Source organism: Peromyscus leucopus, chromosome 11 (assembly GCF_004664715.2).
Source record: "Peromyscus leucopus breed LL Stock chromosome 11, UCI_PerLeu_2.1, whole genome shotgun sequence".
NCBI classification, from domain to species: Eukaryota; Metazoa; Chordata; class Mammalia; order Rodentia; family Cricetidae; genus Peromyscus; species Peromyscus leucopus.
Window position 1 is genome coordinate 66259143 of NC_051072.1, and position 13923 is coordinate 66273065.

Genomic DNA, 13923 nt, shown 5'->3' on the forward strand with positions numbered 1-13923 from the left:
GTTGGGGGGAAAAGGATTTATTTGGCTTATATTCCATATCATTTATCATTAAAGGAAGCCAGGAACTCCCACAGGTCAGGAACCTGGAGGCAGGAGCTGATGCAGAGACCATGGAGACGTGCTGCTTACTGGCTTGTTTCCCATTGCTTGCTCAGCCTGCTTTCTTCTAGAACCCAGGACCACTAGCCCAGGGATGGCACCACCCACCATGGACTTCATCCTCCCTTAGCAAATCACTAATTGAGAAAATGCCTGGCAGTTGGATCTCATGGAGGCATTTCCTCAACTGAGGCACCTTGCTCTCCGATGACTCCAACTTGTGTCAAGTTGACGCAGAAGCAGCCAGTACACATATAAATACCATGCTTCAAATTTTTCCCAACTCAGTATTTCACTCAGAAACTTGGGTAGAGTATGCATTATCTTACCCTAGAGAGGTGAAACTGTGTTTTGAGTTCACATAAACATCAAGAAATGATTGAGTATCTGGCCGTGACAGTTAAGTTCCTCGCCTTGCTCAGTCTTGCTTAGGTGAATGCAGTTTCGGAGAAGTAGCTCCCACCTCTGCTAGCATGTTCGTGCCGATGATTAACTAGGACTTGTAGATTTTTGCCTTCTTGTCCCCTCTTTCAGTTACAAATTTCCACGTGAATTCTGGGAAACAGTTTTTGCTTGCAGATAATTACCAGGCTTCCTTTGATATGAAAAAGAAGCAATAGAATTAAATGTGTTTCCTGTTTTGCCTCTTGCCTAGAGACCTACTGCTTTGGTAGGTCTTATGGTAACCTACCAGTCCACAGGGATCTCAGGATGCTGATTAGGGGAATTACTCCTCTCTTTTAATGTTATACTTTGGTTCTCCAGGTTTGCTTCACACACGATCTTATTTACAGCTTTCAATCCTTCTAGGTATGAATATCACGTAAGAATTTTAGAATTGAAGGAAGGATTGGAATTGTTTAGTATCTTTTAAAAAAACTCTTTTACTTTAGGAATTGAAATGCTATAGGGGCCTGAAAGTCAAAGCTTATTGAAGGCAGTGACATCAGTCTGAAAAAGTCTTTGGCAGAAATCTGTTGTTATCCAAGTAAGCGGAGGACTGGATTGAAGGATATTGATTACAATTAAATTATATTTCCTTGTAGTCTTATTATCTTTATTTTGTCCAAACTTGTAATTTTATATTAGACTTTGTTTCATGTAAGCACCAATACTTGGAAGCAACATAAAAACCCTGCTTCACACAAGATAGCCTTAGTATCGGGGATATTTATGGCCAGTACAGTGCTGGGGTGGAGCATTTGCCAGATTCATGAGGCTGTAGGTTCACTGTGCAGTACTTCAACATAAACAAAGCAGGATAATACTTACTAGAGCTAGGGCACAGGGGCTAGAAAGACCATGTGTTCTTGCTACACAGGAGTATGTTTGTTATTTTATTTTGTTGTCTTAATTTCTGTTTCCTATGGCTTTGTAAGAGGGTATGATTTTACCATCCAAGAGAATGGACTTCAGATAGATCAACCTCCAGAAATTGGAAACATCTCCATTGTTCACATCATAATAATGAAAAATGATAATGCAGAGGGCATCATTGAATTTGATCCAAAGTACACTGCCATCTCAGGTAAGCTTAGCTGGGTGTCCTAATGGTCACAACATTTTCTGAATTACACAGGAATCTGAATTCTAATATGCATTTTTGTCTGATCACAAAAATATCTCTACATTAAGAAAGTTATTTTCAGTTACTTTTAGGTAGTCTTGAGTCTCTTGATATTTTGCAAAGCCAAATGGTTACTTGATCTAGAAAAAATTGATGTTTAAACTTTAAGGATGATTAAAATAGGTCTGCTTACAGCATTGTTAAGGGTCTGGGAAGATGGCTAAGGTCTTAGATTTCTATTGCCAAGATGAAACACCATGGTCAGAACAGCTGGAGGAGGAACGGGTTTATTTCATCTTCTCGCTTACCGTCCACCATCCAGGAGTCAGGGCCGAAACTCCAGGCAGAAACCTGGAGGGAGGAGCTGACCAGAGCCACGGGAACTCGGCTTGCTGGCTTGCTCCTCCTGGCTTACTCAGTTTGCATTCTTATACTACCTCGGACCACCTGCCCAGGGGTGACAACCCTCACGATGCTTGGGACCCTAACACATATATCGTTGATCAAGATAGCACCCCACAGAGTTGCCTCCAGGCCAGTCTCATGGAGAGATCTTTTCAGTGAATCTCTCTTCCCAGGAATGTCTGGGTTGTGCCAAGTTGACAAGAACCAAACGACACACACTGCTCTTGCAAAGGACAGGATTTTGGTTTTCCCACATCCACATCTGCCTACTCAGAAATGCCAGTAATTCCAGCTCCAGGGGATCTAATGCCCTCTTCTGGCCTCTGGGAAACTTGCACATTCAAAGACACATGAATGAAAATTAAGTAAATCGTAAAATGTTTTTTTAAAGAAAACTTGTTGAATTTATGTAAATTTAATTTTATGTGGTCATAGCTTAGTGTCTGCTTTCTTTCTAGTGAATAGTCACCATTGAAATGAACATCTTCCTGTACTGTAGCTGCAGGTAGTATCTGGGTCTTGAGCTTGTCTTCAGTTCCTACCGGGCTTACCTGGTGTCACAGTTTCCCGTGACTGTGCAATCAGAACACAGAATCCTTGGCTGTATCCTTTCTAGGCAGAAAGAGAGGACTACCTTTCTAGGATATTGTTTTATTCAAAGGTAGACTATAAATATAATTTAAAGTAAGCTGGCTCACGCCTTTAATCCTAGCACTCAGAAGGCAGAGGCAGGCAGATTTCTGTGAGTTCAAGGCTAGCCTGAACTACAGAGTGAGTTCCAGGACAGCCAGGGCTACACAAAGAAATTCTGTCTCAAGAAACAATGTATATTAAATTATATCTATGTAATTTAAAAATAAACAAATTGCCTTGTTTATGCAAATAACTTATTGGCTTCATTGCCTCTACCCAGATCTTTGTTTAGCTGTCTTGAAAGTTCAACAGAACCGCCTTCTGCATCCTTTCTGAGGACGTTGGATAAGCCATAGCTTATCACATAAACCGTTTTGTTGAGTTTCAGCCCATGACTGGTGAAGTGATGCTGTGTGTTTGCATCAAGAAAAAAGATGATATTTTTCTATTTACTCATTTCTCATTAATTCATTGTTTTGGGGAGAAGTTTAAATAATGAATACTTTTAAGTTTAAGATTTGAATTTGAATTTTTAAATTGAAATTAAACATTAATATCAATATTTTCTAGGATTAAAAATGTAATAGTTTGTATGTGTAGATTTAAAATTTTTTATACAAGGGCTATTGAGATAGCCTAGTGGGTAAGTGAATTTGCTGTCAAGTGTGACAAGCTGGAATCAATCCTGGAAACCCAGCTGGTGGAGGAAGAGATCTGACCTCTAAGCACCACATGTGTGCTGTGTATGCATACATATACACACTAGTACACACACACACACACACACACACAATATAAATGTGAAAAATACCCCATGATATAAATATCATAAGGCTCCCTTATGTGCACTATTTGTACTTCAGCTAAAAATGTAGAAGTATCCAGAATATTTCCCTTTTATACACAACCTGTGCTTATCTACCACTGTCTTAAGCAAGCATCTCTTATTTGTACATAGCATGAAGAGGAAGAATGCCCATACTAATGATTGCTTACATTATAAAAAAATTAATCACTCTAAATTTCAACATCTAGTAAACTATATTCTTCATTAAAAGATATGAGTGACAAAACTTTCACTAATTTTTAAAACTTTCATAATTTAACTTATGAATTGTGCAAAGCAGGAGTGAGTACTGGTTTGAATAGCCTAGTCCAGTCTAGCTGTATCATGTAGAAGTTAATTGCTTTTTCTGATAACCCAGCTAATTCTACATTCCTGTTACAGTAAAGGAAGACGCCCTCATGATCACAATCCCGGTGTTGCGCCTTCGCGGGACTTATGGACATGTGTCAGCTGACTTCAGGCTCCGGGGTTACTCTGCGGTTCCAGGAGCCTATGTCCTGCAGGGTAGCTCAGTCGCCTTTCAGCATGGGCAGAACCTGAGCTTTATAAATGTCTCCATCACCGATGATAATGAAAGGTTAGTCATACAGGGCACAGAGTGGGCATACACAAAGCATGGGTACCAGGGTCTAACTTTTATTCATGCTTGCACTGATGGTGAACGTTCCTGCTGAGAAACAACACTTGAGAGAGATCAAGGGGACCAGGAAGGAAGATGGCACCGTGGTTGTATACTTCGTCTTTTCCCTCAGATTAAAAGAAAAATCTATTCCCTACATGGTCTGGTACAGATGTGGCAGCATCTTTGTGTCCACATTCTGAAGCCTTCCGCAGTTAAGCAGTCTCATGACTGGGATGTGAGAGCTGCATGTGGAGTCTGCCTTTGTGCCGAACACCCTCTCCCTGCTGTGTGCCTGCTGGGCCTTGAATATGTATGGCCAATTTGGAAAATGACTAGCTGTTGGGATTTACAAGCATTTTAATATGTGTAGACTCACAGGCTGCTCCTTCTGGCCATGCAGGGGATTTGAGGAGCAGTTTGAAATTCTGCTCACTGGAGTGACTGGTGGAGCAGTCCTTGGGCACCACCTAGTGAGCAAAATCACAATTACCAGAAGGGACTCTCCATTTGGCGTCGTAAGATTTCTCAACCAAAGCAAAATTTCTATTCCTAACCCCAACTCTACAATGGTTTTACACTTGGTGCTGGAGCGGACTGGAAGACTCTTGGGAGAGATTCAGGTAGAGTCATTCTTCCTATGATGTTAAAAGTAATTCTGATGTGTTATATATGATGTTGGATTTTCTGTTCCCCAGATGTGCTCAACTAACTGTCTGTCTATCTATCTATCTATCTATCTATCTATCTATCTATCTATCTATCTATCCATCCATCTATCTATAGTATTTACTAATTGCATTGTAAGTGTTAAGTGGCTTCTAAGACTGATGAAGTCTATAGAAGTGTATAAGCCATACCTCTGTTTTCAGGAATTCTTAGCAGCAAATTAGGCAGTGAATGAACGATTCTGATAAACATCAGTCAGTTCAGTAGGTGAGAACATGTTTGGAAATGACATGATCTCTGTTTTCACAGTGCTCACTTGGTTAAACTTGAATAGTAGCACACAATTTTTTTTTTTTTTAACAAAAGCATGATTGTGGTGAATTCTGCTTATAATGTTGGGATACATGGGCTGAGTTTCCTGGATTATCTAATGTGCAATGGTTTGGGAAACAGGAATAATGGATCCTGCAGAGGAATAAGCCTGACCTGTTGGTATGAGAAGTCCACATGGTTGGGGGCTTAATGAAGGCTGAGACAGTGCTCAGGTCATTGATCACATAGGACCTAGGACTGATCCAGGGCCAGTTCAAGACATTATCACAAGTGGGAAGAGCATGCCATTAAGGGAGACTTAGCCAGAGAATATGGACCCTGTTTTCACTGGCATAGCTCACTTTTAGCTGCCACATGAAAGATGGATTGTCAAGAAGTCAGTCATGCATGATGGAGATTGAGAGGACAAGATGTAGACAGTTTGTGGGGTTAAAGATGGAGACTGAAGAAGAGAGAGAACTTGTGGATGACTCCTAGAAGCAGCTGGACTGTGATACCAGCTTTATGAAATTTCATAGCTGGAGTAAATATTTAAGAATTCTGCTTTTGCACATGTTAATTTCAGATCCTGTTGGACAAGTCCCTGGAGGGTCACAAAGGCTGAGTCTGGTTGTTGTTAGGTGACCAGGGATGACAAGGCATGGCAGGTGTTTGTGTAGGGAGCTGCTGACCCCACGAGCCTGTGATATAGCTAGCTTGTGAGGAATATAGAGCTGAGCTATGGGCTCCTGCCTTCCAGGGATCAGAGGAAAGAAGGCTGGAAATAAAGAGGGAAGGAACCTGGGAAGGTGAGAGTCCTGTAAGCATCATGTGAGGCAAGAAAGAAGAGGCATGGTGTTTCCAGAGGGAGAGGGTAGTCCAGTGCTGCTGAAGTAGAAAGTGATAAGCGAAAAGAACCATGTGGTCTTTTCCCTCTAGAGGATATAAAAACTATACAAATTAGAATTATAGAAACCTAAAGCTATGTTTGCTATAATCCAAATACTACTTTCTGATCAAACATATGAACACTTGTACTCATTTTTACAATGGGAATTTAAGTATATTCAGAAAAATCTGCACAAGGCAGAACTTTCAGTCTTGGTGTCTTATTCTAGCATGTTCTGATTGGCAGGATCCAAGCACATACTGGAAAGTGTTGGACTCATAACTTTACCCATGTTTGTGTGTTTGTAACATAAATACTTAAAATACGCTTTTGTTTATCTGTGATTATTATAAATTACTAGGTACGATTTTTCATCTTTTTTTGAAAATACTATTTTCAAAATACAGATAAACCAGGAATTAGCCCAATGTATCCTAGAATAGTTTCATATCTGTATACTCTTTGTAATAGCACATTACCGCAAAAATCCTTTGCTTAAAATTGATCATCTTTACTGAAACTCAATACACCTTGCAGGTGAGCTGGGAAATCGTGGGGCCCAATTCTCAGGAAGCCTTACCACCACAGAATGGAGACATTGAGGACCCTGTGAGTGGGACAGTCTCTTTCGGAGAGGGAGAAGTTGGGGTGAGAACCATCGTTCTTACCATTTGTCCTCACGAGGAAACTGAAGCTGAAGAGACTTTCATTGTTCAGCTGAAGCCTTCAAAAGACGTGAAGTTAGACCCCAGAGCAAAAGCTGTTGCAATAACAGTAAGTCTGAATGCCTTCACTGAGAAAGTTTGGGATTTAATGGATTTATCAGAAAGTTATTTCTATTGCTTGAGACACGCTAAAGTGGAACTGAAATACTAAAACTTTAGAAGGCGCTGGGGATGTGGTTCAGTTTGTGTACTTACTGCTTGCCTAGCATGCATGAAACCCAGGGTTTGAGCCTAACATTCCAAATACCATGTGTGGTGATATGTGCCTGTGATATAATCCCAGCCACTGAGGAGGTGGAGGCAAGGTTAGCCTCTGCTACATAGTGAATTTGAGGCTAGCCTGGTGTACAGAAAACCCTGTCTCAAAACAAACAATAACATGAAGTTTTAGTAATTCTCGTAAGTCAAACATTTTTATTTTTATATTAGTTAATTACATAGCAGCTTCACTATTGACAATTTTTATGAACATTTTAATAGAATGTTAAAGTACTTATAACTAACATTTTATAAAAAATTTTAGAGAAAATAATTTTAGAGAAACTTTGGATGTGGAGAATATTTGACATTTCTAGAGATGAGATATTTATTATGTTGTGGTAAACAGAGTATCTTGTCATCAAACTTTTTGAAAATTATTAACTCCTTGTGAGTCAGACTAAAGGTTCTTTTCACGTGGCACAGTGGTTGGATCTGACCTGACTTCCGTGCCTTTCGTAGGAACTACTCAGTCAGCAGAGGAGAAGCTCTGGGGAAAATAATGGCTTCTAAAAACAGTACAGAGAAATGATAGATTTCATTTTTGAAAACACTGTTTGGGGTCTGGATCTGTTAGTGGTTTCCTGAGAAAGAGAACCAAAGGGAAACACACACACACACACACACACACACACACACACACATGAATGCATGCACACACACATACACACACGCATGCACACACACATGCACACAGTACACATATGTAAGCACACACGTATACACAGGCAAACGTGCATATATATCATGTATGGAGGAAGGGAAGAGAGAGAGGTTGACAGGGAAAGAGAGAGGAGAGGGGAAGGAGGGAAGGAGCAGACAGGGAGGGATGCATGAATCTGGGGAGTTGGCAGGAAACATGAACGAGTTACGTGGTCTTGGTATTCCATGTGGCAGGGCCAGGGACGTCAAGCTTGGCTCCCGAGTTCCAATCTTCCCTCTTTACTGTTCCTTCTTCCTGCTGATTGGGTGAGAGCTACCCACACTATTGAGGGTAATATGTTTCATTTAGAACAACTGGCTCAAAAGCTAATTGTATCTACAAGTACTTTCACAGCGATTTCTAGAATGGAGTTTCACCAGACAGTTTAACACCATATCCTTGCCTGTGTGGTGTACAGCATTAAACAGGGTCGGGCTGGGGAGTACCGCTCAGTGGTGAAACACGCACTGAGCTTGATCCTCAGCATCCGAAGGAACAGCTACTGCCCACAGGGCCTTTGTCTCTGCTCCGTATCATAGGAAGCATGTAACCGATGCCACGTGGCTAGATGGATGAGGTCTATGGTGAATAAAATGCCGGCATGAAACAATTATCCCTTTGCTTTCTTGGAGTCACCATCTTTAATTGCTTCTATCTTTGGAGAATAAGAACCGATTTGATCTAGACCATAGTCAAGTGTAGTAAGGAAGTTTTTATATATATATATATATATATATATAATCAAGTGGATAGGTAAGGGTTATATTCAAGTACTGCTCCTGTGTAGAATTCCTTCTGGTTATGCTAAGGTTAACCTGTTAGATTGTTAACCTGTTAGATTTTGTCATCATTTTTCTATGTTCTATTCACGTCCTGTTAATGTTTGTAAGGTACAAAAGTTTGGAGATCCGAACGGAGTCGTCCAGTTTGCTCCGGAGTCTTTATCTAAGAGGACGTATTCAGAGCCACCACCATCCGATGGACCCACACTCATTTCCTTCCATGTCACAAGAGCCAGAGGCAGCTCTGGAGAGATCACGGTATTGGCTGTTCTTTGATTTTCCTGAATGAGTATCAGTTTGCCTCACATATGTGATTAAGGGACAGCGAAATCTCATGTTCTATTAATTAAAGATTATGCTGACTTGAAATTACTAGGGTTTTCAGAGGAGCAAGAGGCGTAGTGCCTTTGCATTCTGCGGTGAGAACCGGCCCGGATGTGCTCTCTAAATTAAATTTGGTACCGTGAGCGAAGCCAACCATCTTCATTATTAGGAAGGACTGGGCTGTCTCGTGTTTTCCAACTCCCCTTCTGAAGCCCCTCAGTGATTTTTGTAAATTGCTTATTATCTTTGTCAAGGGCTTCTTTCTCACAGAACGTTTCTATGAAGCACATGTTTTCTGAAGAACTTTGTCCTGTGTTTGTTGGTGAATCCTGCTTTGGTGCTCTTGGAGTTCTGGTGGTATGGCTAACAGATAAGGTGGTCTGTTTGCTCAGACTGTCATATGTCTTACACTTTGTGAAATTTCCCTGAACACCTCATCTTTCCTCTGAACTGAAGATTACCTAGGCTTGTTAGTTTTTGAAAGTTCGTGATCTAGTGACAGCACATGTGAAGTAATGATTAATTATTATTATTTTAAATACTATTTTAATAAGAAAACACCAAATAAATAATGAGTTATAAACTTACTTTGAAAACTTTAGAAACTTTACTGTTAAACTTGCATGCAAATAAAAAACATCCATGACAAAATTAACCCGACCCAAAGTCTATGTGACTCAATGAACAGTTAAAGTAGGCATTAAAAATGGAAGCTTTGGAGCATCACACTAAATATTACACTTTCAGTTTCAACTACATTTTGTGAACTTACCCATCACCAAAATAAACAACAACAAAAATCTGTGACAGAATTAGAACTGGAGGAACAATTCGTTCTTTATCTTCTTTTTAAATTAGTGACCATGACCATATTCAGTCCTTCCTCATCCCCCAATAATTAGCATTTCTTGTTTTTTCTTTCATGTTATACTGTAGCCCCATGTACTTTTGTTTGCATATATGCATATATTATTGGCTAGATTCCACATATGAAAGAAAACGTGTTTTTTTTTCCCTTCCTGAGCTTGTGTGGCTTCTCTTGATATTGTACATTCTAAGTTCACCAATTTTCCTGCAAAATTTTAACTTCATTTTCTTTACATACACACCCACACCCACACACCCACACACACCAGAATTTCATTATCCAGTCATGTGTTAATAGACAACTAGGTTGATTCCAATTCTTTGCTATAGTGAACGAGGCAGCAACTTTTAGAAACTTTACTGTTAAACTTGCATGCAAATAAAAACATCCACAAATAAAAATGTAGATGAGCAAGAATCTCAGTCTCTATAGTATGGTCTGCAGGTCTCCAGATGTATGTCCAGAAGTGATTTAGGATATATCATATACTTATTGTTGGCCTTGAAATATTGTGTATGGTCCACACACTGATGTATGTGTGGAACTGGCACATTAGAGTTTGCCTGCTTCTTTTCAAATCGTACTCCTGTTTTAAAAGCAGGTCAATAGTAAGATTAAAACACACCCTGTCCTTCATATTCTATATAAAAGGAGTTAGTGTACTTTCCAAACTAGTATATACTTCCAAGTTCATCTAAATGTAACAACATATAATTTACACTTCCATTTTGCATGACACAGAGGAAACATAATTGGGAGGTTTCTTGTTCCACATGCCGAGTTATGGAACTGCTAATTTTCTTCTTTTCATCCCAGGTGCACTGGGAGCTCAACAGTGAGTTTGATATCACCGGAGACTTTCTTTTCACCAGTGGACTTTTCCTCATCGCTGATGGAGAGAGTGAAGCAAGCTTCGACATCCATTTGCTGCCAGATGATGTACCTGAGATACAGGAAGAATATGCTGTCCGGCTTGTTTCTGTAGAGGGCGGTGCAGAACTAGACCTGGAAAAATGCACTGCCTGGTTCTCCGTGTCTGCAAACGACGACCCACACGGTGTATTTGCCCTGTATTCAGATCATCAGTCGGTACTGATTGGGCAGAACCTCATTAGGTCCATCCAAATTAATGTCACCCGCCTTGCTGGAATGTTCGGTGATGTGGCTGTTAGATTTCGAATACTGTCTGATAATAAAGAAGACCCCATTGCTTCTGAAAATGAAGAGAGACAGCTGGTGATCAAAGATGGCGCCAGATATAAAGTAGACTTGGTGCCTTTGAAGAATCAGGTTTGTATCACTTCTTCAAATTCCTGAAAGTTCTAGCAGAACTCCCTTGGAAGAGCCCTTGTGTACCTCCTGAGCCATTGACGTGCTTATTTCAGTGTTTAAAGGTAATCATAAAACTGCCTTAGGGAGTGTACTGTCTCAGTGGAAGAATGGTGAAGCCGTTGGGAGACCGTGAGCAGTTCAGAGACAGCCTGAGCACCAAAGTGATGCTTTCATTTAATCATGCTGGTCTGCCCGTGTTAGCTAAAGACGGACTAGAATAGAGAGGCGAGACTTGCCACTTTGTTAAAGGTTCTTCAAGAGATGCTAGAAGTGGCCGGAAGGTGGGTGGACACGCCCAGTTTTGGGAGGTTGGAGAAGAATTGAAGAATTGTAGATGAATATGACATGTCTTCCATTGTAGATCTATGCCATGAGTCAACCCAGAACTGTGGTAAATGGGAAGCTTTAATGAGCATGAAGCTACATTTTAACTAATGCACTTCCAGTCTTTTATATTCCTGAAAACAGCAGCTTTCAGAGTTACTTACAATGATGCCAAAAGACGATAGAAAGGAGCCCATGAGACACTAATGGGGAAATATAGTAATTTTTCCATTCATGTCATCCATGTTGCATATCAATTTATGATCCATGACAGTTACCCCCTTTACATGATAAACAGCATGCCCAATACAAGAATTTGTACTTACCACATGTCTTAGTAAGGGTTTCTATTAGTGTGAAGAGACACCATGACCACAGCAACTCTTATAAAGGAAACATTTAATCGAGGCTAGCTTACAATTCCAGAGGTTTAGTCTACTGTCATGGCAGGAAGCATGGCATCACGTCAGACATGCTGTTGGAGAAGGAGCGAGCGGAGAGTTCTGCATCCAGATCAGCTGGCGTCAGGAAGAGAAAGTGAGACACTCTAGGCCTGGTTGAGTGTCTGGGAACTCAAAGCCCACACTCCAGTGACACACTTCCTCCAACAAGGCCTCCCCCCAACAAAGCCATGCCTCCTGATAGCGCCCCTTCCTATGGGCGCATGGAGACCATTTCTTTCCAACCACCACACCCTGCAACCTTTTAATCTTTTCCACATCTAGCTCTTGATTTTTGTTGGCGTTTTAATGAATGGAAAACGGAGACTTTTGGTTAGACATTGGTTTCACAGTTGTTCCTGCATTTTTGAAGATCTGTGGGAAACTGATTCACGTATGGCTCTGATTTGTCAATTTTTAAATTCTATATCCTGTGCCTAAAAAAAAAAAAAAAAAAAAATCAGGACTAGAAGACATAAAAGAATGTGGGAAAATGAGACTCAGGTTAACTTAGCAGGTGTGTGTGTGTGTGTGGGGGGGGTTATTTACAGGAGTAGAAATGACTCAAAGACAGCTGCATCGCCAAAGCTGGGAAGCTGGAGCACACTGCTCAGCCTGCAGGCGGCTCCAAGGGTTTCCGAGTGTCCTTTCTCAGTGGCTCAGTTGACCGAAACCTCTTCCAGGAAGATCAGCTGATTCTGCTTCTTCCAGGCAGCTGGTCTACTAGTCTCAGAGTTTCCCCTGCAGCTTGGCTGGTGTACTCTTGGGAAGAAGGGGCCCAAAGAAACTGGTCAGTTTCAGGGCCTTCCTAGAGCTATTTTTTTCCTTTATAATTTAATTTAATTTTACATATCAGCCACGGATTCCCTTGTTCTCCCCGTCCTGCACCAACCTCCCTGGTCTTCCCACCAGCCCACCCCCCATTTCCATCACCTCCAGGGCAAAGACTCCCCTGGGGATTGAGTTCAACTTGGTAGATTCAGTCCAGGCAGGTCTAGTCCCCTCCTCCCAGGCTGAGCCAAGTGTCCCTGCATAAGCTCCAGGTTCCAAACAGCCAACTCATGCACTGAGGACAGGTCCCGGTCCCACTGCCTAGGTGCCTCCCAAACTGATCAAGCTACTCAACTGTCTCACTTATCCAGAGGGCCTGATCCAGTCGGGCGCCCCTCAGCCTTTGGTTCATAGTTCATGTGTTTCCATTAGTTTGGCTATTTGTCCCTGTGCTTTTTCCAATCTTGGTCTCAACAATTCTCGTTCATATAGTCCCTCCTCTTTCTCACCAATTGAACTCCCGGAGCTCCACCTGGGGCCTGGCCATGGATCTCTGCATCCAGTTTCCTCAGTCATTGGATGGGGTTTCTAGCACGACTATTAGGGTGTCTGGCCATCCTATCACCAGAGTAGGTCAGTTCAGGCTGTCTCTCGACCATTGCCAGCAGTCTACTGTGGGGGTATCTTTGTGGATTTCTGTGGGCCTCTCTAGCACTTTGCTTCTTCCTATTCTCATGTGGTCTTATTGTTTACCTTTCTTCTTAAGGAGCTTCCCTGCAGGAGGGAGTGTTTCAATATCAGAGGAAACCCTTAAACAACACATCTCTCCAGATCACCCTGGACCAAGGGATCAGAGAAGAAGATGTTTGGAATGATTGTGAGAGCCAGAGGTAGTGGAGGACTGCTGTGAAACTGTTTTCTTGATACAACAGAGCCATTGCACACACAAGCTCACAGCAACTGTGGGTATATACACAAGTCCTACACATGGTCTAGCCAGTCAGAATCCCAGTGCAGATGGGGGAAGGCATCTAAAGCCCCACAGCTAGCTGAGGAGCTATTGACAATTGCTGGTTACTGGAAGAGGAAGGGTCAGTTTTCTTCACAGTTCTGCACACTGATAGGCTGTCCATACTTCCGTGGAGGATACTACACCATGCATAGACTGGCAGCACTCGGGGGATAATCTTCCAAGGAAGTGTTGGGAGCAAAGTTTTACATGCATGTGAACCTAAAACAGGTCTTTTCCCAATGTTCATCTTCTTTCATATCACCTGCAATGCACATAATTCATTGTTAAAATTTGAGGCTTTAGGTATAGGAGTTCTCACGAACTTCTCTCTGCTCTCCATTGTT

At 41.5% G+C, this 13923-nt stretch overlaps 1 protein-coding gene across 1 annotated transcript in view; it reads left to right on the top strand.

Moving 5' to 3' along the window:
* The window catches only part of Adgrv1 (adhesion G protein-coupled receptor V1), a 508750-nt gene that overhangs the window by 160582 nt on the left and 334245 nt on the right, over positions 1-13923 (top strand). The window contains 6 exon segments of the mRNA XM_037209551.1: positions 1479-1627; positions 3933-4128; positions 4574-4793; positions 6578-6814; positions 8617-8766; positions 10517-10990. Of these exon segments, the coding sequence (XP_037065446.1) occupies positions 1479-1627; positions 3933-4128; positions 4574-4793; positions 6578-6814; positions 8617-8766; positions 10517-10990 (1426 nt within the window).